Consider the following 27,385-nt stretch of genomic DNA (forward strand, 5'->3'; position numbering starts at 1 on the left):
CGTTTAATGAAAGCAGACCTCATCCTGTGCTTGAACTCTTGCTTGGTTCATCCTGTGTGGATTAGCTTCTGCTGAGGCTGGGTGCAACAGAAAACGGGTTCTTTTAGCTCACAGGTGTCGCCTCAGACCTTCAATCATGACACGGCGTGGCCTGTCATGTCGCCTGAGGTGGCGTTTCACTGAAAGATGGAGTCAGATTGTTTTTCTCTTTGGCTTTCACATGGGAAAAGTCCCAACAGGATCTCTGTTCTACTTTTTTTCCCCGGCTTTGAAGATCTGTAAAACTGCGGCGACACCGGACGCTTTGAAGTTTCAAACAGCTAAATCATACAGTGCTCTCCTTCCTGTGCATTGCAAAACTGATAAGGCTCGGTGTCATGGCCTCCTTGGTACAGGCAGCAAACGGCAGCAGTGTCAGCAGAAAACCAACATCCATATCCGAGGGAATAAGGTGTCTATCTAAAAAAAAACACATTCTTTGACCAACGAGGAAGTTTTATGCAACACTGATTCCAAAGTCCCCTTGAGCCAAGGCATAAATAACAATCGGTACTGGAAATTAATGCCTTCAGTGGGTTGTGCAGCGGTGCTTATAATACCCTACCTCTCACTGTCCTTCAGGTGCATCCCCCCCTCTCTCCACCAGGAGATTGTGGCCCTGGGAGAAGCGTGGGGGCGACACTCTAACACCACCTCACCCCCCCTCTGGATCACCGTGGACTTCTTCACGGGGCGCCGGGTGAAGTCAGGCGGCGAGGCTGAGGAAGAGACCCGTGTTGATGCAGTTTGTCTCGCTTTGTCAAGGTGCAACAGCTGTGCATCAGCCAAAATGTCAAGAGCATCACCAGCAATTACGGAAATTATATGTCACCACCAGAGCTGGCTCATTGTAGGAAATAATTATGGAAATGAATGTGCAAGGCTCAGTGAGGTGCTAGTTTAGCTGGTTTCTACTTATTTATTCACTTTCAAATAGGGAGCATTTTAATTCCAGTGACAGCAAGATGTACAGACAGCATATCTTTGCCTTGCCTCTTGTTCAGTCCATTGTAAATGAAACAGGGCAAACACGACTGCTTACCTACAACCTTGAGCTCAGCACTGGCATACACAGATCCATGCTCATTCTCTGCCACACACTGATACATCCCAGAGTCTGACAGACTAATCTTGGGTATGGTCAGTCTGCCTGCTTCCAAATGGATCCTCTCCTGAACAATAAAAAAAATTGAAAGAAAATGTCAATTATCCTTATTAATGATTTTGAAACATGCAGTACTCGTACTCACTCACACATCTTACCTCTGCTTTTAGTGACTGACCATTCTTCAACCATCTGTACGTAGGCATAGGTTTGCCAATGGCTTTACATTCCCACTGCAGGTTAGCATCGATGGCCATATGGGCATCTTTCAGTGTCTGGACCCACTGTAGATGTTCAGCACCTGCAGAAAGACAAATGGTTATGAATATATCCTATGAATTCAAAAATTAATTGCATATATTCGTAAAAGTGTCGCTCTACAAAAATCAATCCCGATGTGACAAATATGGTAATTTCCCAGTGAAACTCAGGAATTAAGAGTAAGAGAGAAAGAGATTATTTTAAATGAAGAACTACTGCCAAACAACGTTTTTGGGAAGACAAAATCCCGTTTGATTACTCATTCTAAGTCATTCACGTGATTGTAGTGAAGGAGAAGGCATACTAGACCAGAGTTCACACTTCTGGTCTTTTCTGGTCTCTCCTAGGCAGGAATTAGTGACTTGACTTCATTAGTGACTTGACATGTTACTGCTGGCAACAGATAAGGAGTGGCAAGTAAAAGAAAAGGTAGTATTACCTAAGCTGTCTTTGGGTGATTGTAGACTTGACATGCTGCCACAGGTTTGGACCATTTGCAGAGGTTTTACTGTGCCTACTGACAGCTCTGCCATTACAGCATAATCGGTGAAAGATGACACCTCTGTACGAAGAGAGCAGCTCTCTCTGTCATATAGGACCTAATCTTTCTTATATTATATAGTGTATGGCACTGATTCTCTTTGCGAACCCACAGTAAAGAGTTTCAAGTTACGTACAACATGGCCAATCAGTGGAATCATTAATGTAACCAATCTGAAAAACCCAGAAAGAGATGAACTTCAAAAAGCACCCAAAGAGATTCGTAATAACTGTGCGAATGATTGTATACATTAGATTGTATAATCCAATTAGATATATAAGATGAGCTACATAGGGATAGGAAATTAATAAGAATTTGGTTCCTTTGTAGGTCGACTGGGAAATGGTCAACATTATTTAGCATGTGAATATGATCTTTCTTTGATTTCACGCTCATCTGTTTGGCTATTTGCATTAACACTTGTTGCCCATAAGTCCAAAATAATGATTTTATTGATTGATTTATATAAATATAAAACAATACTATTCTAACCGATACCAGAATAGGTATACCTACAGCAAGCGTGTGTTTTTATAATATACTTGAAGATTTGATAATTATGAACTGATCACTGCTTAGTTTAATTTGATTTGTGTCTCTCAGTCTGGTTGGGATTTAGTACTAACACTACTTAGTAAGGGTTAGGCACTAAATTGCACATTGGTTTTCAGAAAAGATTGTGGTTTAGTTTACGATATCTGTATTTACTACATTAACCCAGCACATTAAAAATGGCTCTTTAGCAGCATGTTTAAATATAATTCATTTACATTTGTAATGGGATGGAAACTTCTTTGTGCTGTTGCCATAACCTTGTGTATCTCTGAGACAGGTAATACCAGTATTTGGCATCATAGGCGTGAACCAGCTGTTCATGCAGGGCTTGTCTGAGCTTCAAGTCATACTTTCAGCGTCAGATGTGCAGTATTTAGTTACTAACTTTAAGAAGCTCTTGCTCACTACTACTTTTAAGTACTGGTTAAAAACTTCCTTCTTTACACTTAACTTTAAGCTCTAGTTAGTTCTACTTTTGACCCTCAGATTTCTTTTAAATTAAAAAAAAAAAACTCCATTGAATTTGTTCTTTTTATGTTTTAATGTGACACTGTTTCAATGCCATCTCCATCTCCTTTTGAATTCACTGTGAAGCACCTTGAATTGCATTCATGTGAAATGTGTTGCATAAACAAACCTGCCCGGCGTTACTGCTGCTTTGTGTCAACAGCCATTCACGGCTTAATCTTTAGCACTACTGATGTCATAACCAGACACCTCAGAATCCACGCTGCATGTACACAAGGTCTGCATAAAACAAAGGATCCTGAATCTAGTTCAGACACTGATATCCATCTTTCCTACTTTCTTATCTGCACACATGGCAGACAGGAGCAGGCGAGACACTGACTCCTCTCTCTGATTCAGAGATGGTAAATTTGTCCTGAGATACTGGAAATCATATTTTCTAATTTGAAAATATTTATTGCACTGCATTTACACTCCAACAATAAGGACACATGACTTCAAATTATCATGCTTATTATCCTTCCATTAGAACAAATATTAGAAAAAATAATGCTTGAATAAAGGGCTGTTTTCCAATAATTATAGCTCTGACTAAAGGTCTAAATATTACTGAAAAAGAAAAAAAGGGTTATTAGTAGACTCCGATAAGCACGAAGCAAAATGTTCTTTCTTACTTACTGTGGAATATAAGTTGCCCTCTGGCAACATTTCGTCCTCTGCTGTTTTCGGCTACACACTCGTACACGCCGGCATCCTCTGGGCGAAAATATGGAATTTCCAGAACCCCGCTGGAGTGGTTGATTTTAATCTTGCCAGGGAGTGGATTTCCATCAGCTCTTCTCCATGAGATGGAAGGCACAGGGCTGCGGAGGTCAAACACAAAGAGGTCACGCAGGCCACATTCTCCTGCTCCACCATGACCGGAAAGATTGCTGCTGCCGTGTTTGATAGTAATTGAGGACGCTGCTCTGCAAATACTCCAGTGGACTGTGTTGTGCCACTTACTTTCCTAAGGCAAAGCATTCCAGTTTCACTGACGATCCTTTGGAGACATGAAGGGTGTCAGGAAACTGAACCTCGATCTTTGGCTCGTATTCGCCCATCACCACTGCACAAGGAATAAATGGAAAATCATATCATTTAAAACACAAAAGAAGGGCAAGAGCTGTGGCGCAGGTGACAACTAGTTCACTCAAGTGATTTATCTCATAGACTGATAACCACAAGGCAGACTGGTGATGGTGATGCTCACCGTCCCTCCGTACCACCACTGGGGTTGGAGAGCTGAACACTGTTGAGTTGGTCATCATGTTTCTCACTGCGCATGTGTAGTTCCCCGCATCCGATGCTTCAACTTTGGCTATGTACAAATTTCCCGTCTTCTGAGAAATGAAACGACGAGCATCCTGCTGCAGGAAGCTGCGCTGTCCATTGAAAACCCATGAATATTTGATCTCTGGAATAATGGGAACAGGACATGAAATGCAGATAGTGAGGCACAAAAGAAATAAACTTTCCAGTCACATTTACAAAATTCCCAGAACAGCAAGACCATTAATGCCTAACACATACAAAGATAATTTAAGGACAAAAGTACAGGCCCACCCACACATTACACTTACAGTATGGGAGCTGCTCGGCCATGGACACCCACGCTACAAAGCTTTGGTGCTGATATTAATGCCAGAGGAGATTTGGAGTTCTGCACTTATTGAGTCATCGTGGGATTGACCACTTTTAAGGACAATAATAATTAATTATTAAAAGGTGTGGACCGACACGTTCACTCTATGTAGTTTATCAGGAAATGAGAAATATATTTTATTTATCTGTTGAACAATACAAGATGACTTCAAAGCACAAAAGAGTTCAAAGTGTTTTTAGTTAAGCCAAGTTAAGATCAGCTGACCTTCTGCTCGGATGTTGACGCACAAACTTATGGTTGAGCATTTTTATAGTATACATGGTGAATTCAACTCCAACAACAATAAGTCATCAAGAATGTTCTTTTTGAGAAAAAAATAGGACCTTTTTGGACATTTTTAATTAAATTTAATAAATAATTGAGCCATTTTTCTTCCTTTATTATCATAAATTTGGGCGTTTATTTTGAGTCGCTCCCCCAAACAACAAATCTGCAGCTGACTCCAGCGCCCACCTGACTATTTTTCTGCTTTTTAACTGAAAGTTTACATTTGTGTGTTATTTTCTAAAGCTTTGTGCCTTCACTAGGCTTGAAGCGACATGGGACTGGGTGCTGCGGAAAGGTTAGGTAACATGGGAAGCACTGAGAGATGGGCTAAGGTTGCGCTGACACATACAGCAAAAGAATAGCCTCTCTGTTTTGACTCGGATCATTGAGTTGCTCAGCGAGGCTGTCATCACAGGGGACTCCAGCAGAAGAATGAAGGTTTGATAAAAGTTGAACCCAGCACTGGGACTTTTTTTTTTGGCGATATTGGTCAAGCCTCTAGCTATCAAAAATGTACAGAGTTGGTTAGAGTTCTATGTTATGTGTTATAAAAACACTGGAGGATCATATTTTATTCATTTTTTCATTTTTTGATTTGAACTCAGAGTTTTGGGTTATTTTGGATGGCGTCATTGTTCCTGCCTTATCTGTTGAGCATGTGGAATATGGCAACAACACTTATGGTTATTAGTCTCTAACTTTATTAAAAATTATTTTACACTTCTGAAACAAATAAAAAACAAACAAAGAAAGGACTGATAAACAGGCCAATGTATGAGTGCAAAGCGCAAAGAAAAGCGAAAGAGAGCTAAGAAGAGTGAGAAGCGTCTGCAGGGAATGCTGAATGAACTTTGCTATTAGTGCAGCCCGCCCGTATCAGACACATGACATTCTGCAGGCAGCCCTTTTGACTGGGCAGATGGGGAAAAAAAAAGAAAGGAAAAAAAAAGTCCCATTTGCTTTCCTTCAGGGAAAGCTGTGAATTAAAATCATTACAAGGGAAGTCAGGGCAGTAACTGACAGACCTTTCATGATTAGGGACTATCAGAGAGTGGGTCTGTTGAAGAGCTGCAGTCTCACAGCAACAGAGGACTTGCAGGCACATAATCTCATGTCCTCTGACAGAGTTTAACTCACAGAGCAGCTCCTTTTAGGCCACTTACCTATTGATTGCTCTGAAAAGCTTCAAATGTCTCCTTTTTTAATAAGGTGCATCAGTGTATTCCTCAAGTGGTGCATCAACAAGTATTAAAGAAGTATTTAACATTATCTAAAGGTGGAGGGGAAAAAACACTTTTTTGTTCCATTTTAAAAACACCTCCAGCTACTGTGGCGTTATCACATCGTACAAATCCCATCAAATGTTTCACTATGCTTCATTTAAGAGGAAAAATAAAGAAATTGAGGTTTTTTTTGTTGTTGTTTTTTTTAAACGGGAAGGGAGGGAATGCTGGAGGGCAAATTGCTAAAGTGTGGATTCCCACGTGGCAGCAGGATTCAGTTGGAAACAGAGAGCGGAGAAAGGCTGGTATGCTGGCGTGAAATTGTGCTGGTGGGCATCGAATGGCTGCAGGAGTGTGGACCACTTTGAGGGTCTGCTAATCAGTAGCACACAGACACATGAGCCGACTCACTGCTGTGCCGCGGGATAAACGCTCCCGCGGCCGCACCAGCCACCGGCAGCCTTTATTACCCAACAGATAACCTGCCCACATCCAGGAAAAAAAGGAAAAAAAATGACAGTCGGGGAAGTGGAGCACTGGAGACTTTATAGATGACAGCATGGTCACAGATCATATGGGCAAGAAAAGTGAGCTCAAGGTTAAGAAGTATGAGGCTATGAACTATAGATGAAGGCATGGGTCTGGGCAGGTAGAGCTGCGGCTGATCATAAAAAGTTCCCTGTCTGACAGATAAGGAGAAGTGAGTGGAAAACAGTTTGTCACGGTTCTGAGGGAAGAGCTGCAGAAAGAGAAAGCGGGAAGACATAAAAACAAAGAAGACGCTGCAGTGTTACAGCGAGATAATAAGCAGCAGAGTAAGGGAACAATAAAGATTGCTGAGGCAAGCAGGAGTGTGAAAGCACAGCAGACAAAGAGTCAGGAAGGTGCGCTGTACCTCCGTAATGGGGCGGGGGTCCGCAGAGCAGAACCACGGCCTGACCCTCTCTCACCGACACCGTGTTCCTCGTCTTGCTGCTGAAGTTCTGCAGAACTGTTGAGCGCAAAACACATCAATAACTTTTCAGGGTCTGACAGCTGTAATAACTTTAATTTTACGTGCGGGCGACATCTGAGGGAAGGGCGTTTTAATCCTGCACAACATTTCCCAGTTTGTTCATATCGCTCACAAGTCAAACCCAACAGCCCCCTGTTCATATCACGGCATGCGCTAGAGACCAGGCAGAGGGTACACCAAAATGCTCCTCTCCAATCGCGCGTTAGAGATTACTTTCACCTTTAATTAAATGCTGCTGTGCTGCGTGAGACAATAAGCAGTGGGGAGACATATCAATTCCAGCGTCAGAGAAATACCATCAAATCCCGGGAGGGGAGCAAGCAAATATAAGCGGTTGTCAAACCAGAAATCAACTGATTAAAAGTCCCTCCAAATCAAGACGTGCAGGCTTCATTCCTTCATGCATTGCATCAGAGCTGCAGACTAGTGTGCAGCGGTAACACACTTACTGTAACTGCTGTCATCCGTGTAACACTACTTTTTGTTTTTTTGTTGCATTTACTTTTGACAAGTGATTTTTTTTCCAGGTTTAAAAAACAACAGAAAAAATTGATGCTGTGCATTAATTAGGTTTTAAAAACCACTAAAGAAGGCAAACAAGAAATGCACTGTTTGACCAAAACAGGACGTGTTAGACAAAAACAAGACTGGCAATCTCAGTAGCTAAACAAGTAAACAGCTCTTTTTCTGGCAATACTTTACCCTATCCAGTGGAAATATAGTAAGGCCACCAAGTTGTTTATTTTTTGCTTGCTTCTTTTATGCTCAGTCACACTACAGAAAAAAACGATGGCAAAAATCAGTGCTTGCCTGGTGATTTTTCTGCATGTAGCTGCAGCGACCAACTGGTCAACCAGAAGTTGAGCTTACAACACCCTCAACCTCTGGACAATCACTTTCAATCACAAGGGGACACAGGTTGCATGGTGTAAGGCAGCCTGGCTTCTAACAATCACGGTCCGACTGCAGTGAAACAGAGTCAGTCTGCGCTGATGAGCGCAACTCGTCTGCATCTCTTTGCAGTTGAATCAACTCAGTTAATTACCAACAGGCTTTAACAGCAAGGTTTTCGAGCAGCTATGCAGTCCTGTAGCAACTACATCACTATTTGTTTCTAATATAAGAGGTAAGAGTTGCCATAAATCTGCTCGTGGCGTGGTCACCAAACACAGTTTTAATTAGTGAGTATGAGCCGCCTTCATCCAGTACTTTTGTTAAACTTCTTTGGGCATGTCTTACCTCTACAACAAAGAGAAGTTCACACCCCACAATGTGGCGGGGCGTGGTCTGGACATAACTGCAGCTGCCGTGCAGGTGCGTGCACCTTCCCAGCACGGCATCAGCAATCATGTCCCGTCTTAAAATCTGTACTGGTTCCTGTTTTGAGTGTTGTTGTTGGAGTGTTCGGCTGAGCTAGGAAACTGCAGCCTTGTGTGTCTGTGAACAGCAATCGAGTGTGTAAATAAAAGTTAATGCTGAAAAGCATGTATGTGTCGTCAGGTCTGCCGTGGGTCCTTTATAGGGCTGGGCTATATCATACCGTTCACGGTAATACTGGTGTAATGTTGGGCAACGATAGGAAAATGAAATATCGCGATAGAATATGGGTAAAATGCGCATGCGCAGTGCCTTTGTTTACATACGCACATGGCGGCGACGCAGAATGAGAAGAGCGAAAGCGGATCGTTGAATGAAACGGATGAACCAGAATTGGTTTGTAAAAATGCTGCAACTTCAGTGGTGGTTTAGCTTTCGTCCGTCAGATACACAACAAAGCACTATTTTTGGTAGCGCATGCTAGCGGGCCGTTGTTATTACCGTGTTGTTTGGAAAATACGGCACACTTAAAATCAATCCTTTGATTTTTCTGAAAATCAACAGTGCCCCTTATAATCCCATGTGCCTTATGTATGAATTCTGGTTGTTTTTACTGACCTCGAAACGATTTTATTTAGACGGCACTTGAAAATCTGTCAAATGTTTCAGTACAACTTTGCTAAGCTACGAACCCACCGCTTGATGGATTATCGGAGCATTACGGCTATATTAGGCAGGAGCCTCGCGGAGTGATACGTACGGTGCTTCAACATAATATTACCGTACTGTTTGTGTATAACCTCTTTTTAAGTTTTGTGGATATTATACATGGTTATGCTGAGGATACGTCGGCCAATTTCCACTGGAAATGCCTTTTGGTTAAACTGTCAGCGAGGAATTTGCATTTGCACTGTTAAATTTTTATATAACTTTAATGCACATAAAAAACAGCTGCTTGTTTAAGTGAAAATACATTGATGTTTTGTTTTGTTTTTTTTGCACTAATAAAGTTCAGGAGTTGTAAAGTATTTTGTCTAGTGTCAATTATATCGTCAATTATATCGTTATCGCAAATTTTCAAATGTATATCGTGATAAATATTTTTGGTCATATCGCCCTGCTCTGGTTCTTTACACACAGTTTTTATCAGTGATTAATTATTAAAAAACAACTTTGCAAACAAAGGCCAGAACAGTTACATCAGAAAACTTGAATTTGTTAACTTCACAGCTAATTCTTTTTTAATCTGACTCCGTTTCATTGGTCGTCCACGCTGGACCTGCAGAGGCTACACACCTTGTTAGCAGTGCACCACAACAGTTGGCTTATGGCCATACTTAGAAGTTGGCAGATTAAACATGATGAACTTCTCATCAGAGAAGCTTCTGTGGGTCTGAAATAGCTGTTTAATGACCACAAAGCTTACAATATGCTATATTGATAATATTGTACTGGATGTAAATATGTTTTATATGGAACACTTAGAGGGACATCACAACTATCATCTAACAAATTTACTAGCAAAGCATTAAGAGTAACACGAGTATAAAAACTGGGATCAGATTTCAATATTTCTGAATATCTTACCATTCAAATAAGGAAAAACAGCCAAAAACAACCATTATCTCTGTCCAGTATCATGTTCTTGCCCAGAACAGAATACAGAATACTTCTGGGGTTTGGACACCTGGCCTGACGAATAAAATATTGTGTTCTGGGATTTTTCACCATCTCCTGACATTTTAAAGACCAAATAAATCAAATGATTAACCAGGGAAATTATAATAGAGATAAATGGAATTAATCATCGGTCGCAGCCCCACTCTAACTGTTTTGCATTCCGTTGAGTCACACATAATATCACACCGAGTCAAAGTGGGGTGGGAGAGTGGGATTTTTTTTCACTGCTGTTACAGTATATGCATATTTAAAAAAAAGAAGAATCAACTCACATGCAAACTGGACTTTTGCCTCCCTGCTGACGACAGTCCCGAATGTGTTGGTGGCAATGCACTGATACACTCCCCCGTGATTGATGACATGAGGGTTACTGATCAGCAGGTTCCCCTCTACAAGGCTGTAGTTTAGATCTGAGTCCGTGTTTATGTCTCTTCCATCTACCTTCCACCTGCACAGACAGACTGATGAAGACTGAAGCATTTGCACCATCAATGAAAAGTGATGCTGGCCAAGAACATGTAGCTTTCCTGCTTTTCCAGAAAGCATCGCACAAGGAGACCAACGACTAAACACAAATACTTGTAGTGAACGACTGCATTAAAATATAAATGGGTTCTGTAAATTTGATCCCACACGCTGTAGTCTCACTTTGTAGATAAACAAAAAGCTGTCAAACCACTCACCTATAACGCGGAGGTGGGTTCCCTTTTGCTTTGCAGTTAATAAACACCTGCTTATCATCAGTGCTCATTGGGAAAATACTGTCGCTAGGTTCCTGGGTGAAGACGGGACCATGGCGTGTATTCTCTGCAGAGAGAGAAAAAAAACAAGAAAAGTACAATGGGGGAAAAAAAAGCACTCATTGCTCAGAAAACTGTGTGTGAACTTAACACCTATTATAATTAGCTGCCAACATGGCTCCTTGAGCAGATCCTGCATTTAATAAACGCTCTCGTGCACATGTCACGAGGCAGATAATACATTATGATGAAAGAGCAATTAACCAAAGATAACCCTCAAGCATTTTGGCTAACTGACTGAGTTTTTCTTCCTCCTCTCCCGTCCTCATTCTTACACATCCACATACACAGTTATGATCGCAAATCTGTGCAGCACATAAATACATTTGAGTAACACATGGCTGAAATGTTACTACTACCATTACTACTACTACTAATAATAAGAAGAAGAAGAACAAGAAGAAACAAAATGCATCATCATTAGTAATCATATCATTGGTCAACATGTTTTCAGTGTATACAGGTATATATGATATGTATTTCACTGGTGCTACTTCTATGTGTCACAATGCTTTCAACAGTGTACTGTGAAAGGAAATAAAATTTATCGAGGCGTATTTTCATATGCTTTAAAAAACATGTTACTTTACCTCGCAGCTGTACAGATTTCCTTTCCTTTTGATTTGAAATTTGATCCTTGAAACATTCCAATTTGTTCTGATTTCATGAAAATTGGATGAATAGTTTAGTGCCGAAAATTTAGCCGACAAAATGTATTTTAGTCATTTCTGGTCTCAAGCTGACAAAGTAGCATATCATAAAAATCAGAGTCAAACAACAATTTTAAGCATCTTTTTCAGTTTAAGTGGCAGAAACTGGTACACCACCTGGAAATCACTGGCTAGCTGGCTTCCTCCTAATGATATCACACACACTGTAAAAGATGGCAAACATTTCCCAAGCACAGCTGAAACTATGACTTCTGGCAAAGCAGCTTCTACTATTGAATCAATAGTCCAAATATAAAAGAGTGTTGAGCTTGTGATTATTGCAAACATTTCTAACATGTTTTTGCTCCGTCTTTGGGGGCCGTTGAGTGCAGATTGATGGGAAAACATTTTTTATTAAAATGCCAAAAGACAACAAATACATGAAAGTACAGAAAAGCAAAACACAGAATCCAGTTTAAGCTGAATTACATGTCGAGAATAATTAGAAAGATGGACAAGTAACCCAGCTGGCTAATTGAATTATGTTTTATTTCATCTTTGCTTTAATGCAAGCAGGATGACTTGGTTAAGATGTTTACACGAGAGCCGCAGTAATCAAAGTAGTGCCCCATTCTGCTTATAATCTAATTAGACGAGCGCATGCAAAGCTGTATACATGTTGTTTGAGCATGCATGTCTGCTCCGTGAAGCTTGTTGTTTTGGTTTCCTCCAGCCAAACTATCAATACACAGGAGTAATTAACTGATATTGCACTAATTAGTCCCGTGAAATCTATCGTTTCTTTAGCAGATGCACGGCCACACTGTGGCACTCGCCCTCCCTCTCCACCGACCACGTGTGTCATATGCCCAAGCTGCACAGCAGCGCTGCTCCGGGGGGGGAAAAAATTGTCCATTTGTCTTCTGGTGCACTTGAAAGGATGAGGTGCTTTTCTTTTATAATACAGTCTTTAACCTTGACTAGGACAAAACGCGCTCCCTCCCACACCATCATCACCATCATCCTAATGAGAGTGGGAGTCTTTGCCTCTGGTAAGGGCCTTGTTTCCCCAACCTCTGAGGGAGGTGCTTCATTTTTTTACCCTGTTTGCGGTGTCCTTTAAATTAAACAAATTAATGAACCTTTAACAGCGGGGCTATTTCACCTGGGAAACGATTGGGTTGGTTTGAGTTTGTGCTCGCGAACAGACCTGCCCTGAGAACACGCCAACTGGACTGACCACCAGCACAGATGAACACACACATACAAATTAACCTTAATTAGATTTCCTGGGAATGCAAGTGAATGTGCGCTCCGTAGTGAGCGCACATTCACTTGCATGTATGTAGAGTATAGCGTGCAATGACATGTGCATAACCCTCTATTCTCTGCTCTGTGACTGCAGACTACATTATGCGCCTCGGTGAAAATGCTGACTTGAGTCGAGGCTCTAAATCAATGGGAATGCAAGCATAAATAACAATACAATAGACCCCACTCCATATGCTGTATAAATTTAAATGTATTCCTTGATGCCTTGTAAACGGTTGGCTTGAGTTGAGCATACAGTATATTCTTCAAATGTGACTGTCAACACTAAATCTCTACGCTGCGCAGGTTGCCATGTTCAGAGCTCTTAGCGAGATTTTAATGCCTTAGCTGTAACTCATGCAGGTATTAGGAAAATAAAGTCTAACGCTCATCTGCTTTACTCAAAGAGCATCTCAGCACACTGCGAACCTGTGCTGCTGGGGAAGAGGCACAGAATAATTGAGTGTTGAGGAAAGAGTTAGTATGGATTTTTACAGTGCTCTGCCACAATTCATGGAAGTGGCAGCAGCTGGACATAAAGCAAGAAAATTGCATAATAAAACAGCGAGGCATAAAAAGACAAGAGACAGTGAGTCCCACACCGGATGCGAGTCTCTTTTCAAATGTTGGTCTTAACAATGATTCACATCATGAGTCTGAGGTGCTCTGAAAGGAAAATATGAACTCTGATTGTGGCTTAGCGCTATTATCAAAATTTCAATAAATTGATGCACAAAAGTTTTACCATTTCCTACTAAACACTGATTTTAATGAACAAATTGGATCAAATTGGTAGATTTTACCCACAAGCAAAACTAATAGAGTGATTTTTGAGGTCTCTATCTTTCGGTTTGATGTGCAATAGTAACATAAACACGCATTAAGAAAAAGGAAGTCCTTCCTTGCTCAAGATCCACTGTATTCATATTAGGTGTGTGTTATAAAAACGCGACTTCAATTGGCATCTCACCAGCAAGGCACTCTTTGAGTGACAGAAGGATTAACAGTTCCCATGGCAACAACATCTTCATTTTCCAAGGTCAAAGATTCTCCTTCTTCCCATTCAGTTGCCAGAGAGTGCAGAATATTTCCTGGGCAAACGCTCCTCCGTTTGGCTCTGAAAGAGATGGGAGGTAAATGTGTTGCTGTGAAGATGAGGAGATGCAGTCCACATCGAGCCTGCTAGGGAAGAGAAAAAAATAATAAAAAGATGGAACTTGTGGAAAACCGGTGAGCCATTAATAATTCATTCAACCAAATAAGCAGAGCCAAAATCCCATGCCGAAAGGCCAGCTAGCAGTCGATGGGGGAGCTGATATTTGGTGTACACACTGCTACACTATCTCCAAGAGAAAGTCAAGCAGAAAAAAACCCCAAACTGTACAATATGTGTGGTAAGTTTATCACACTGATGAATGGAAACAGATATATTATTGGAGAAAAGCTTCAAACTTTTGACATTAACTTAGAATTAATAAGCAAAATTTTAATTGTTTGGGACTCTGTCGAGTCGGATTATGTGTAATAAAGAGGTAATAACACATAATGCTGCTTTTGAGTAGCTCTATTGTTCAACATATTGTATCTAGACATAACACCTGCCCTGTTTTTAAAATGATCAGTGGCTCAAATATGTAAGAGTCACACAGAAATATCAGCTGATTTTTGCAGCTCCAAGGAGCATTTTAGTTTATTACTATTTAGCTCCCACAACCTATTTTGTCACACGTACCTTATTCATTAGTGGCTTCTTGCAAACACAAGAGGAAGGAGTTTTCAGGTAGCAGCTATAGCGGGGGCACAAGCATTTTAGAGTTGATTAGCCAAATATTTACCTCAGGAGACGGTGGTCTTGAATTTGTCAAATGAAGCGAACTTGTAATGAATGCTAATGTTGCTTCATATGTAATTAGGCATGTGTTTGCTTACAAGTTAAACATAACAACTAAATGTTAATAATATGCCAGTTTTGTGTTTACAGCTTGTTTTTCCTTGCAATGTAAATGTGTGGACAGGGTAGACTAATGATTTAAAGCTGTGTAAACAGAGCGTGACATCTTTGTGACATGCTATTAGCGCCTGTGTTGAAAGAAAAAGGAAAGATATAGTATAACTGCTATAAGGGTACATGAGTTTATGCTATTTTGTTGCATTATTGCCTTTAGTTTAGTTTTACACACTTTATATATATTTGAAAAGAGTTTTGTACATGTGTGAAGCTTCTACGGTTTTAAAAGTCGCAGTCTTTTTCTTTTATTTCATTTTATTCTATATTATATTTGGACAAAAGACGTGAAAGCTTCAGTGCTTCAGTCAAAAAGTAGTGCTTTGGGGTCATGTGACTAAAACAGTAAGGACAATGCTGTCATGCATATAGGCTACTTTTCTTACATTTGAAACAAACACATAATATTCTTTTAAATACTGAAAACAGGGGAATGAATTCTTCTCTGATTTATAGAACAAATTTATAGATTGGCAGATTTATAGATCAAATATTCAGAGTGAACATCTGTGCAAACTATGTGCTTGGAAAGAGTTGGTCATGTTGAGTCTTAGCCTGTGTGTGACCACAGTACGTGTTTAAATCTGACTGAGTTATGACTTGGAAATGAAGTTCAACCACTGATGCAAATTGTGACACTCGGTTACCGAGCTTCTTAAAGTATTTGTCTGCATGAGCTGTGTGTTACACATGGCTGTGTTGATAATGATTCAAATCAGCAGGTCAGACTAAAACAACAAACGTGATATTTTGGATCACTGTCAGGAGGCTGCCTGTTCAACTTGCTAACTATATTTGACTCTCCGTTCATGGAAAGCAAAGCAGAATCCACAAAGCTGACACAGCATTTACACAACATGTACCTAAAAATGTACCAAATCGAACTCTGACCCCAAACATTATTAGACCGCCTGCCATATGATAAGAGATACGGATGTGTTGACCCCCCAAGATTTATTAAGTACATGTTTACCACACATTTTGCCTTCAAGAAAGTTTTACATTGTACTGACTAACGGTTAACACACTGTTTAACTTATAAAAGCTTAACTTGTATGTAAAAAACAAAACTCAATTAAAAAGAGTCAGAAAACCTGCCGAGTTCTTTTTTCCAGGTATAAGTATTTGCTCATTTTGTACTCTGCAGTAAAGAATGGCCCCAAACTCCTCTTGAACATGCAGTCTTGCTCTGCAGCTGCTTTAAATGCTTGTTTGACATTGCTGCCAAAGGATTTTTTTTCAACATTATGTTTATTAAAGTTTTACATATATACATATATAAAGTACATACACAAACAAATTTACACAATAAACGAAACATAAGGTACATTCAATGAAAGCACTTGAGTCCATGAGACCTCTGACAGATTTTAAAGAATAATTTTCAGATTGCAGCATATGATTGTGGTCCTGTACAGGGAATAGCTAGGCTGTCCCTGTCTCACACAGCAAACCAGATAGATCTTTATTCCCAATATACTGGATGTAGCGCCCCCAAATTTTCTGGAAAATTTCTTGTTTATCTTTTAGAGTATATGTAATTTTCTCTAATGGTAAACATAAAGACAATTCTTTGAACCAATGTGAAATACTTGGTTTGCCAAGACTCCTCCACGTTAGAGCTATCACTCTCTGCCAAAGGATTTTTAACCAGTTACTAAAAGTGGGGGTTTTTTTCAGCAGCAAAGGGAATGTTTAAATGCTCTAAAAAAAATAACTAAAAGAAGAAAAAAAATCCTAAGAACCCCCCCCCCCCCCCCCCCCAAATATCAAATGAGCATATTTTAACACATTTGGACTAAAGTTCAGGCAACTTGAAGTTTCCTGTTACGATGCAATCTACCTCAGATGAGATGTATTCCCGCCTTGAGTTGAGTAAAGTATAAACACTATACCCTCCTAGTTTCAAACAGATCTTTTCCTATAGAAGGGAAATGCCATAACCACTCGAATCAAGGTTCTTCTGCTACAGCTGTATTTATAAACCACTGTCAAATAAGAAAGTTCAACCACTGAGCTTCAACTGCTTCAAAAAACAAATTAAAATGAACTGTATTATTGTCAGACAACAAGTAAAATGAAAATGCATGACTGAGTGATCAAGCCTGTGGCAAAAAAAATTCTTTTTCTTTTTTTACTTTCCCTCTAAACAATATAATATTGAGGTGTCAACAAACAGCAATCGAGGTATTAAATGTGGTTTTGGAGAATTATTACATCTAATATCCAGTGTTTGATACATTTCCAGTGATTAAACAAAATGTCAGTGTTGTACAACAATGCCACAAAGGCAAAGAGGGAACGCATACTGAAAGCTAAACTGTGTTTGTATGCGTACAACACTAACTACAGTGAACAAGAACAGTTAAAACTTGTACATTCACCTTAGTTTTACTGACGATCAGGTTGACTGAGTGCTGCTCAGACAAGTGCAAACCACATGCACTCATGAGGAGCACATGGATGATAGTGTTATCTGCAGGGTTTCCTCGAGGGTAACTTAGCCTCTTGCAGTCTTCTTCTTTAGTAGTCTTCTGTGTAACTCAAAAATCCCTGCTACACAGCTTTGAGAAAATTTATTAGGGTAACTACTGTAAGGCGAAGTTTGTTAGACTGGCAATGTTGTTGTAAATTTTGGAGATAAATAAATTTGAAAACCTTACTTGAATCAACGATTGCTAGCTGCAGTTAATCAAGACAAAAAAAAAAAAAAAAACGGCGCTAAAACAGATAATGTCCACAAATCATGAATAGAAGAAGGGAGAATGGACGTGTAGGGAGGAAATGCAGTCAATTTTTTCTTCTCTCTATTATTTATTCTGAGAGAGCTCAGTAGTGTTCATCCAAGCTTCGTCTTGTCAGTCATCATCATTGATTTGGTTTCCACTTTTTTAACCTTCAGCCTTTTTGTTTGTCATCCTGCCCACAGCCTTGTCATGAGTCTCAATCAAATACGGAAGGACTGATCAATAAAAGTTGTGGTTGATGTCTTTCCTTATGAGACTCACTAGATTGATGCATTTCCTGTTGTGCAGAAATGCAATGAAGAAACTTTATCCATCTAACAACTGAAGCCAGTCTTTTGACCTACTTAGGCTTCTGAGGTGTGAAATGTTCCCTTCTTTCAATAAACTGCCTCGCGTTGTGCTATTCTCAGCCTACTTTAGAGTCTGAGGTAATTATATGTTGATTAAGGTGCTGGATGAAGAGATTCTAAATGAATGACACCAAGCTGCATATGGTAATTACAGTTAGATGCGAGGCTTTTATTTTGGCCCAGAAGACACTTTCAATCGATGTGAAATGTTTTCCAGACATTTTGTCAAAACGCCTATCTGTGATCAATGCTGCTATAGACCAGCACCTGTAAGTAATTCCTAATCAATATGTTTTAAAATTTAGACACACTTGCTAAGTGCCATGTGAGCAGAACTCAGAACAAGTCAAATTAGACTTGGATGAAAACACTGAAAAAGCAGATCTTTTGCTTCTTTGCTTTTCACTGACAGTTACTACCGTGCCTTTTAAAGGTCTTGCTTAGAGAGTTTCAGAGATTTGAAAGCTCGTATAAGAAGATCTAGCTGCACTCTTTGAGGTATAACTTGTAGATAGGACTGCATTATCTATATTAATCCTCCCATCATTCATTTTTGCATGTGAGTCAAAGACAGGCCATTTGCCAATATAAAGATACCAGATTAGGAATTAGAGTCGTTGGTATTTCATGGATTGTGAGGATATGAAACCATTAAAGCCAATAGGAGAGGTTGCCTAACAAGCCCCTGCAGCCTAAAGTCATTAGTAGACTTGCTCTGCTCGCTGACAGATGTTAATTTATGTCGAGTTGTCCACTTTCACTTTTGGGATGATCAACTTTATTCTGTCCACTTGCAAACACCCTCGTTTGTTCACCATTCAAAGTCGGGCTCAAGGATTCTGGTCACATTTAGCAATAGACAGTAGCTATTTATGCGTAGTGCAGAGGCCCCAATCCCACAAGGTATATAAGTGAGGGAGCGGGCACTGTTCCTGTCTCAGACAGCACAAGTCTCTTTTAATGATGCATAGGTCCTTGGCATCCTCAGGGAGGATGTGTTTCTTGGTCACAGTCCAGAAATTTAAAGCAGTTGCTTGTGATCCCCATGATTAATTTATATACCCTAGAAAAAATACAATGGTAATAATTCTTGTGCCCAGTGGATGGTGGTCGCAGGTGTTGGAAATACCAAATGGGATGAGGCCAAGCTAATGGTGCCTGGAAGGGAAACTATCTGTCAAGGATAATCCCTAATACTGTAACACCCAGCATAGATAATGTCCTTTCCCCCACCTTTCTCCCCCCCACTGCCCGTGATATTGAGATAACGGTGCTAAAATGATTACATGAGGAATGGGTACTGACACGGATAAATCTGTGTATCCAGAGTGAAGTTTTGCCTGGTTTAACATTTAGTGAAGATTACCTTTCCCACTCTGAAACAGCCAAACTAAGCTAAGAATAAAAGGTGGGGTGGGGGATGTCCTGTGAACTCCAGTGAACCACGTTCCACTTCATTACACTCTGAGTAATTGGTTAAATATGTGACTACAGAAATTAACTTTGCCAGCCTTGCGAGAGGTAATTAAGGCATTTTTTCCTCTTTTTTTGGAGCAGGGAGGACAACCAAGATAAACGCAACATTCAGCATCACACAGAGCCAGGTAAAGACTGCGTAATCATAGCACAAAGTACCAACAGCCTGAAAACACATCCCTGATTTCACTCACTTCCTGATTGTTCAGTAATTATATGGTACGCTAATGCTAATATCAACATATGCCTTCACTGTAGAGCTGTCGCTTCAAAGTCTTTGTTTTATCTTATCCAAGCTGTAAATATCCACAAACCCACCTGATCTCAGATTACAGTCCATCTTAAATCCCATCAGCCACAAGGGAGCGTAAGCAGTGCTGCAGCTCAGGTGGCAGACTGTCACTCATTGTACAAGTGCATAATACAAACACTGAGTAGGAGAAGAATATTGAAAGCTAACACCCTGCCAGTTCAATACAGACTTAGCAAACAGAACTACATGAAGTTAGGGCGTGGAAGGACCAGAAAGACCTCAGATGTGAGGTGAATACTTATAGATGCTCAAGGAAAGAAGATACAGAATTCTCAGCTGTCTTTTGTCAACTTTTGCTTTTCATGCGGCAGGGTTAGGCCATAATTTGTGATCAGTTGTGTAGTTGGAAATGTTCCTACCAGTTTTCTGAAGCTGAAGGTTTCAGATAACCTTACAAAGAAGGACAGAACCATCCTTTAAGCAGTCATGATTTCCTGAGTTGATTTTTTTTCTCTAGAGGACCTGAGCCATTACCCAATGAGGTAATGTCTGCTAGCTCCATTTTACATTTTTAAGAAACATCCGGGTTACGTTAAGTACAGCTCCTAAATGATGCTCGTGAGGCCGCTGAGGAGGTGGAAGATGCTAGAGCTCCAAAACTGCTGTAAAGTTAGCAAGCTAGTTGCAGCTAATGTGGTAAGGGGGGAATGCTACCAATATCAAATTGCCATCCATTGAGGTAAAGTCAGTACATTTAGATGTAAATCTACAGTAGGTTAAACACCTTCGGTACAATGTGATGAGTATGCACAACCTTAAAGTAAAGGGGTGTTTACTTTTAGTAAAATACTGTGATTGGTTACTTTTCTCAGTAACACTGTAACATCAACGCTAATACTGGCTTTAGCTTTCATGTCCCGCAATTGGGGTGAGAAATATAGTAAAACTTCAAAATAATATTGCTTTATATGTACTTTTTTCATGTCAGTCATGTCGTAATCTGGTGTAATCTCAGTTTCGCTCTACTGTAAGCATAGCTTGGGTGTGCATTTTATGCTGTGATAATTAATGTAAATTGTTTTTACTGGATGAATTAAAATTAATATCATTTATCAATACTGTATGTCTGACAGATGGTTTGTATCTCACCTTGCTACAACAACTCAACAATATTAGAGTAAAACATATAATGGGAAATATGGAGGAAGAAAATGAGGTGTGAGGATGGGGAAACTGATTTAAGCAACTTTATATTGGGTTTCTTTACTATTAACGAAATGTTTCTATCACAATTACGTATTGCTTTATATAATTTGTCATTATTGTGGCCTCTTATCCTAATAATTTAATATTATCCAGATATATACATTTTAGTTACCAAACAAATTTCTGGGGATTATGTTGGTAAACAAGTTGTTTTACTGAAATACAACTACACTAATATTTTTTGGGGGGAAATTGTATTTTAAATAGACTTACCTTCACATTTAATCTGCAAACTAGCTCATCAGGGAAGTAAAGTTAGAAAATAGCCCCTTTTGACTAGCATAGCAACAACAACATTAAAGTGTCTTTATTTATTGACTGCATGTTTTAGACTACATGTTTTTACTTCTCCAAACCTAAAAAGTGTAATACTTTAAATACTTAAAAAATAGTAAATTGAGAATTGCTAGGACAGAACATACAGATATGGCTAGATTATGCTACCACAGTTCCTTTACCTGGAAAAACAGTAATTTATAGTCAGTCAGTCATTTATAGCATGCAATAAATCACAAAGGCCAAAGACAAGCATGTTTCACACTGATTGAATACTCACAGGAAGTAGAGTCTGCTTGCTCTTTCCTTCACAGGTAAGACACAATCAGTCCTTTGGCCAGCTAAGAAAAAAAAAACAGAGGAAATGTTGAGTGATTGTAATAATACTTTCATGACAAGAGAATTCAAACTGAGTTTAAATTCAACCATACAATCTGCACAACCAAACAGGCTATTCCTTTAAAATCCCCTAGATTGAAGGCACAAAGTGATACAAGATTAATAAGTGATATGTTTCTAAAGAAAATGTACATCGGAGAGGTGCTGCAAATAATTATGTGAGGGGAAAACCTTCAGATATATAGATCTGCAGGAATCAGAATAAACGCTTTATCCTGTCACAATGTTAAATTCTTTTTATGATTATATTATATGAAAATAATAATTTTGCTGCTCGCAGTAGGATGGCTAAAACAACAATTCCTCCTTCGGCCAAATGTAATATTCGTTCATGGTGTTTTTTCAATCAGCATTTAAAAATCAAACAGAGCAACTGTTCCTTTGTTGTACAATAAGTTGTGAATACTGATAGATTGGATGCATTCCTATAGTGTCCTTGTTTCTATAAGTGATTCATTCTCTAGCTCAAGTGAGCCGCTTTAGTTTTTTTAGTTTAGTTTTCAGAGGGTGGAAATGTCAAAATAATTCTCATCTTTTCTTTGTTCATTATGTTTAATGTAAAGACTGTAAAGTTAAAGCTTAATAGGTCAGACTGTTTATAATATGTGATATGTTTCTTTCGTTTAGACATGACCATTTGTGTTTGCTCTAATAGTAGTCATGTACAAATTTTGTATATTTTACAAAACACAATTAAGTTGATCAGTGAAATTACTGAAATACTACTTTTTTGACTGTTAAACAAAAGTATACAGCAATCATGGAAAATGGAAAATATTCCAACATGTATGGAATTGGGTTTGTATTAAGTAATATCCATATTAAGTATAGCTTTTCCAGTTGAAAGAAAAGCATTTAGAGATTTAATGAAAACGAAAATTGCAGAGAATTTTATTTTTGTTTTATTAGTACTTTTGGTGCTTTTAGTAGTACTAATCTTTAGGTCTTATTGTCACATATATAGTTATTTCACAGATCATCACATTAATTATTTGGTCTATTCATCTTTATTGACTCTAATGTTTCCATAGCTGCTGTGTAATAATGAATAATGAAAAATAAATAAGAAATAATGAAAAAAGGAATGAACAGAACTAGCTAATGTAAAATGGCAATGAATTCCACAATTTGGGAGATATTACTGTTTATTAGCTGATCTGAGCGACAAGGAAAGGGGGTGCAGTGCAAGTACAGCAGCTCTAAGACATAAGACAGGGCAAGGCTATTTAAGGACTGAAAAACACACAAAATCATTTAAAAATAAAGCCTAAAATGGACAGGCAGCAATCTGAATAACAATAAAACATCGGTAATATTCTTCCATATTCTAGTCAAAAGTTGGGCTGCAGCATTTTTGCACCACCTGAACCTGAGACCGGCAGGACTGGCTAACACCCACATAGAAATAGTTACAGTAATCCAACCAAGTTGTGATAAAAGCATGACTGTGAAAAAGAAATTGGTGACAGAATCAGAATACTTTTTTAATCCCTAAGGAAATTATGTGGGTTACAGTTGATCCAAGACAGTAACAGACTAAACTATTAAAATAATACAATTTATTACAGATTTTACAAATTTAAGAAATAGCACTAATATATTAAAAAATGCTCAATTATAAATATCAAGAATTAACAGAGGTGGCTATCAAGAATATTGACAAAGAATATTACAGAGGTGGAATATATATGATTGATATTTGACTCTAACCTGTGAACTTTGTCATTCGCTATTTTACTGTAGAGCATGTGCAAAAAGGATGTAACTATTGCAGTGTTTACAGTGTATTAGGAGTTGTACAGGCAGACTTATATGCATCCCCGTGATAAATCCTTACTTTTCACATGCTGCTGATAATAAAGTGCACTTCATTTACTGATCATCGGCAAGTGTGATCACTACTACAAAAGAAGTTGTTTTAGCAGTTTGCAAGTCTGGAGCACTGCGGTATGTGTTGACACAATGCCACATTTTCCACAATTCCCAAGAAGTGGACATGCCAGCAAATTTAGAAAAAGTTCTCAGGGAACCTGCAAAAAACCCCAAGATCTACATCTAACAAAACAGTCCTCAGTCAGCAAGTTAAATGTTAACGTTCATGGCAGTAGAATTACAAAAGACTGGACAAGTATGGCTTGTTGGTAAGAGATGCCAGGAGAAAACTTCTTTCTAAATAGGACATGGCAACACAGCTTAGATTACAAAGTTGCATCTATACAAAAATGCAAAAGTTCTGGAGCAGGCACGACCAAAGTGGAGATGTTTGGTAGTAATGCACAGAACCATATTAAGCAAAAACCAAACAGAGCATGTTTGCACAAATGGAGGAGATTTACACCATCACTACCAACAGAGGTGAAGATTTTGGTCCAGTCTGCACTCATGAAATCCTGTAGTGGGATCTCCAGAGAGATGCATGAATGAATGAATGCCTGGAAACCTCTGTCAATTGGAGCAAAACTACAAGGAAGAGTGGGCCAAAATTCCTCAACAATGGCTTTCTTCAAGTTATTGCTATTAAAGGTTGTTATAAGATACTGAGTCATGGGCTGTACTTTCTTTTTCACAGGACTGTAGGTTCACAAATATCAACTAAATTCCGTGGGCAGTAGCAACCATAGGCTTTATGATACTTTGTAGCACCTCATTTAGCTTTAAGCTTGTATCAATGGCTGTGACCCATTTTAGCTCCTACCTTTGTGGAACAACAATTACAAAGGTGTAGTCATAGTATGAATGAGAGCTACTGTGCTGAGCAGCTGCCCCCTTCTCCACATATGACAGCCCACACAGAGGATTGAGGGTAACATTAAATAGGACATGTTTTGCATTAACAAACACTGGTCCCACTTTCCTGAATGTGAAAATACATTTCTACAAGAGATAACATTTGTAAGGAGGAAAAGTCAGATATCACAAACACGTGCTTCGAGACACTGCAGAACTAATCATAATGACCTGAATGTCTGCACAGGCACCACAGAGGCCATTTACTCAGTGCAATTTGGTTTCCAGCAAGACTCCTGCAGAGCCATCACAAAAAGACTGATTGATTCTGGAGCTGGACAGAGCCTTGCTTGCCCTGGCCTAAATAATAATAATAATAATAATAATAATATGAGGAAGAGCAACCAAAAGGGAAAGAAAAACACTGCGAACAGTAAACTGCAAGCATCAGAGGTGTCTTTTCCTTAAGTAAAAAAACTGGAAACATTTTTAATTTGAGAATGATTTTGTTTAGAACTAACAGGTATTACACAAGAGATATACTTGAGGAAAACACAGAGAGAAACAGCTTCCGTTGGGAACTTGTTTAAAAGCGTGGAAACCTTTCAAGAAATGAAATGCATTGAAATTCAAGACTCAGCTCACTGTAATGAAACTTACTAGCTTATGCTCTAAAATTGTCTGCATAAGCACTCAATTGTTGTTGCTTGCATCATTTAAAATGGAATTTTCCTGGGATAGCATACATTGGGAATATCTTGATTGGTTTTTTGATTAAATTATACCTACCTGCATCTTTTTCTTTAAAGATGCCAGAGATGTCTACACTATAAATATGTATCCGCTCAATCCTGTTTAAGTAGGAATAGTATTATCTGGGACTTCCAATAATTTTCTTACAGCTGTATCTGTCATTGATATGATCATAATCCAGTACAAATCTACAATGTTCTTAATTTTTAAATTAAACGTTTGACGGTAAATGACCAACCTTTTCTTATGCCAAACACAGAACTTCTCGTATTATATTAGTCCAGTGGGAATCACCATCTTTGTAATTTTCCTCTTTTATGATGCCTCAATTAGACTGTAAAAAATCCAGTCATATGGAAATGGCAGATGTGTCAAACCACAAAAACGATCTCCATGGCTACATTATGGATCAGTGAGTGTTGGTTTACTTAACCTTTCTTCCATGAGGTTCTTTTAGTATATGGTAAGCAAGAAAGTCTTTAAGTGGTGATGGGGCTAGGGTCCTCCAAATCCCCCAGCTACAGGGCTGGTGGTTTGATCTGACAGACTGGTCCATCTTTGAACAGCAGGATTTAGAGACCTTCACACAGTCTGTCCTGCTGTGTAGAGAATGTGACAGCAACCAAAACCATCCAGATTTTTCCTAACCGAAAATCTATGTGGTCAGGAGGAGACTGAGAGTGGTTAACCCCAGGCGAGCTGCTAGCCCCAATGGCATCTATATCCCAGCATACTGCTGCAGGGATCCTCACCAGGCTGTTCAACCTCTCCTTGACTCATGCCACCTTTATCACCTGTCTGAAGGCCTCCACTATCATTCCCATACCCAAAGAGACTGGAATAGACAGTCTCATTGACTACAGACCTATAGCCCTCATGTCTGTAGTCATCAAGTGTTTTGAGTGCATTAGAGACCATCAACCCCCCTCCCCCGACCCCTACCCGTTTCCTTACAGAGCAAATCGGTCCACGGAGGATACCAACACCATTAACCTTCACAAAGTGAGCTAAGTGAGGATGCTCTTTGTGGACTCAGCCTTCAACACCATAATCCCAGACATTACCACCAACTGAACCACCTTCTGATCCCCACTGCCACCTGCTCCTGGATCAAAGCCGTCCTCACCAACTGGCCTCAATCAGTCCGACTCAGACCCAACCACTCTAATGTCCGTATGTAGATGACACCACCGTGGTTGGGCTCATGTCTGATGGAGATAAGACAGCGTGCACTGGTGCTCAGAAAATAACCTGAAGCTGAGGGAAAGACAGGTCCACTTCCCACTCATTATGAATAGAGAACGGGTGGAATCTGTCTCGACCTTCAGATTTCTGGGCACCCTCATCTCCGCTGATGTCACCTGGACCCATAACACAAACTCCCTAAAGAAGGCCCAGCAGCAGCCGCTCTTCCTCCCTGTCCAGAGGGAGAATAACCTGGACCAGAAGCTGCTGCTGGCCTTCTAACGTTCCTCAGTGGTTTCCTACTCTCTGGGTGTTTGGTAAGCAGGGGCCACAACTGAGAACAGGAAGGCTGTGCAGAGGGTTATTAACACTGTCCAAAAACCCTACCCTCTGCCACCCCTGGAGGCCATCGCCAGATCCTCTCATCTCAGGAAAATCAGGGCCATCACAGACGATCCCTGTGCTCACCACCTGTTTGACCCGCTGCCCTCTGATCGACTCCTCAGGTCAATTAGGTCCAACGCCTCCAGACTAACAAACAGCTTCTTCAACTGGGCCATTCGAACTGTCAGCAAATACTGAGGGCCCCCCCCCCCCCACACTTCATCAATCTGACCCATGGTCTGAGTAATCCCCATCAATCAGGCAAGTCACGCACACCAAGTCTTTTCTTTGCACCAATTCCAAGCACTTTGGAAGTCTTTTGTTCTCTAATGTGTGCCTTTCTCTTATTTTTGGGTATATTTCTCCTGTTTACTATTTATTCCTGCTGTCTACTAGAGATGGCACGATACCACTTTTTTATGTCCGATACCGATACCGATATCATAAATTTGGATATCTGCCGATACCGATATGAATCCGATATAGTGTTTTTTAATCAACAAAACTGTTTTTTTTAAATATCTTGCTGCATTTTGTATAAGTTCATACTCAAGTTTAAAACAACAACTACACTAAAGCTATTCTGTTATACCTGTATGCAAAAAAAAAAAAATTTCATAGTTCAGC

At 39.6% G+C, this 27,385-nt stretch overlaps 1 protein-coding gene across 3 annotated transcripts in view; it reads right to left on the bottom strand.

Moving 5' to 3' along the window:
* cntn6 (contactin 6) overlaps nt 1-13,968 on the bottom strand; it is a 61,924-nt gene extending 47,956 nt beyond the window's left edge. For 2 of the 3 annotated variants that reach the window (XM_085353004.1, XM_085353003.1), the window contains exons 1-10: nt 13,908-13,968; nt 10,860-10,983; nt 10,449-10,624; nt 7,060-7,155; nt 4,222-4,425; nt 3,975-4,077; nt 3,648-3,832; nt 1,303-1,445; nt 1,082-1,211; nt 605-758 (exon numbers count right to left, since the gene is read on the bottom strand). In XM_085353004.1, the coding sequence (XP_085209130.1) occupies nt 605-758; nt 1,082-1,211; nt 1,303-1,445; nt 3,648-3,832; nt 3,975-4,077; nt 4,222-4,425; nt 7,060-7,155; nt 10,449-10,624; nt 10,860-10,983; nt 13,908-13,968 (1,376 nt within the window). Of the gene's footprint in view, nt 1-604; nt 759-1,081; nt 1,212-1,302; nt 1,446-3,647; nt 3,833-3,974; nt 4,078-4,221; nt 4,426-7,059; nt 7,156-10,448; nt 10,625-10,859; nt 10,984-13,890 lie in introns of all 3 variants that reach the window. The other variant, XM_085353002.1, reaches the window with a different exon arrangement.
* Nucleotides 13,969-27,385: the final 13,417 nt, after the last annotated feature.

This window comes from Diplotaxodon limnothrissa, linkage group LG5 (genome assembly GCF_057381915.1).
Source record: "Diplotaxodon limnothrissa isolate DT_005_m linkage group LG5, D_limnothrissa_male_GT1.1, whole genome shotgun sequence".
Classification (NCBI taxonomy): Eukaryota; Metazoa; Chordata; class Actinopteri; order Cichliformes; family Cichlidae; genus Diplotaxodon; species Diplotaxodon limnothrissa.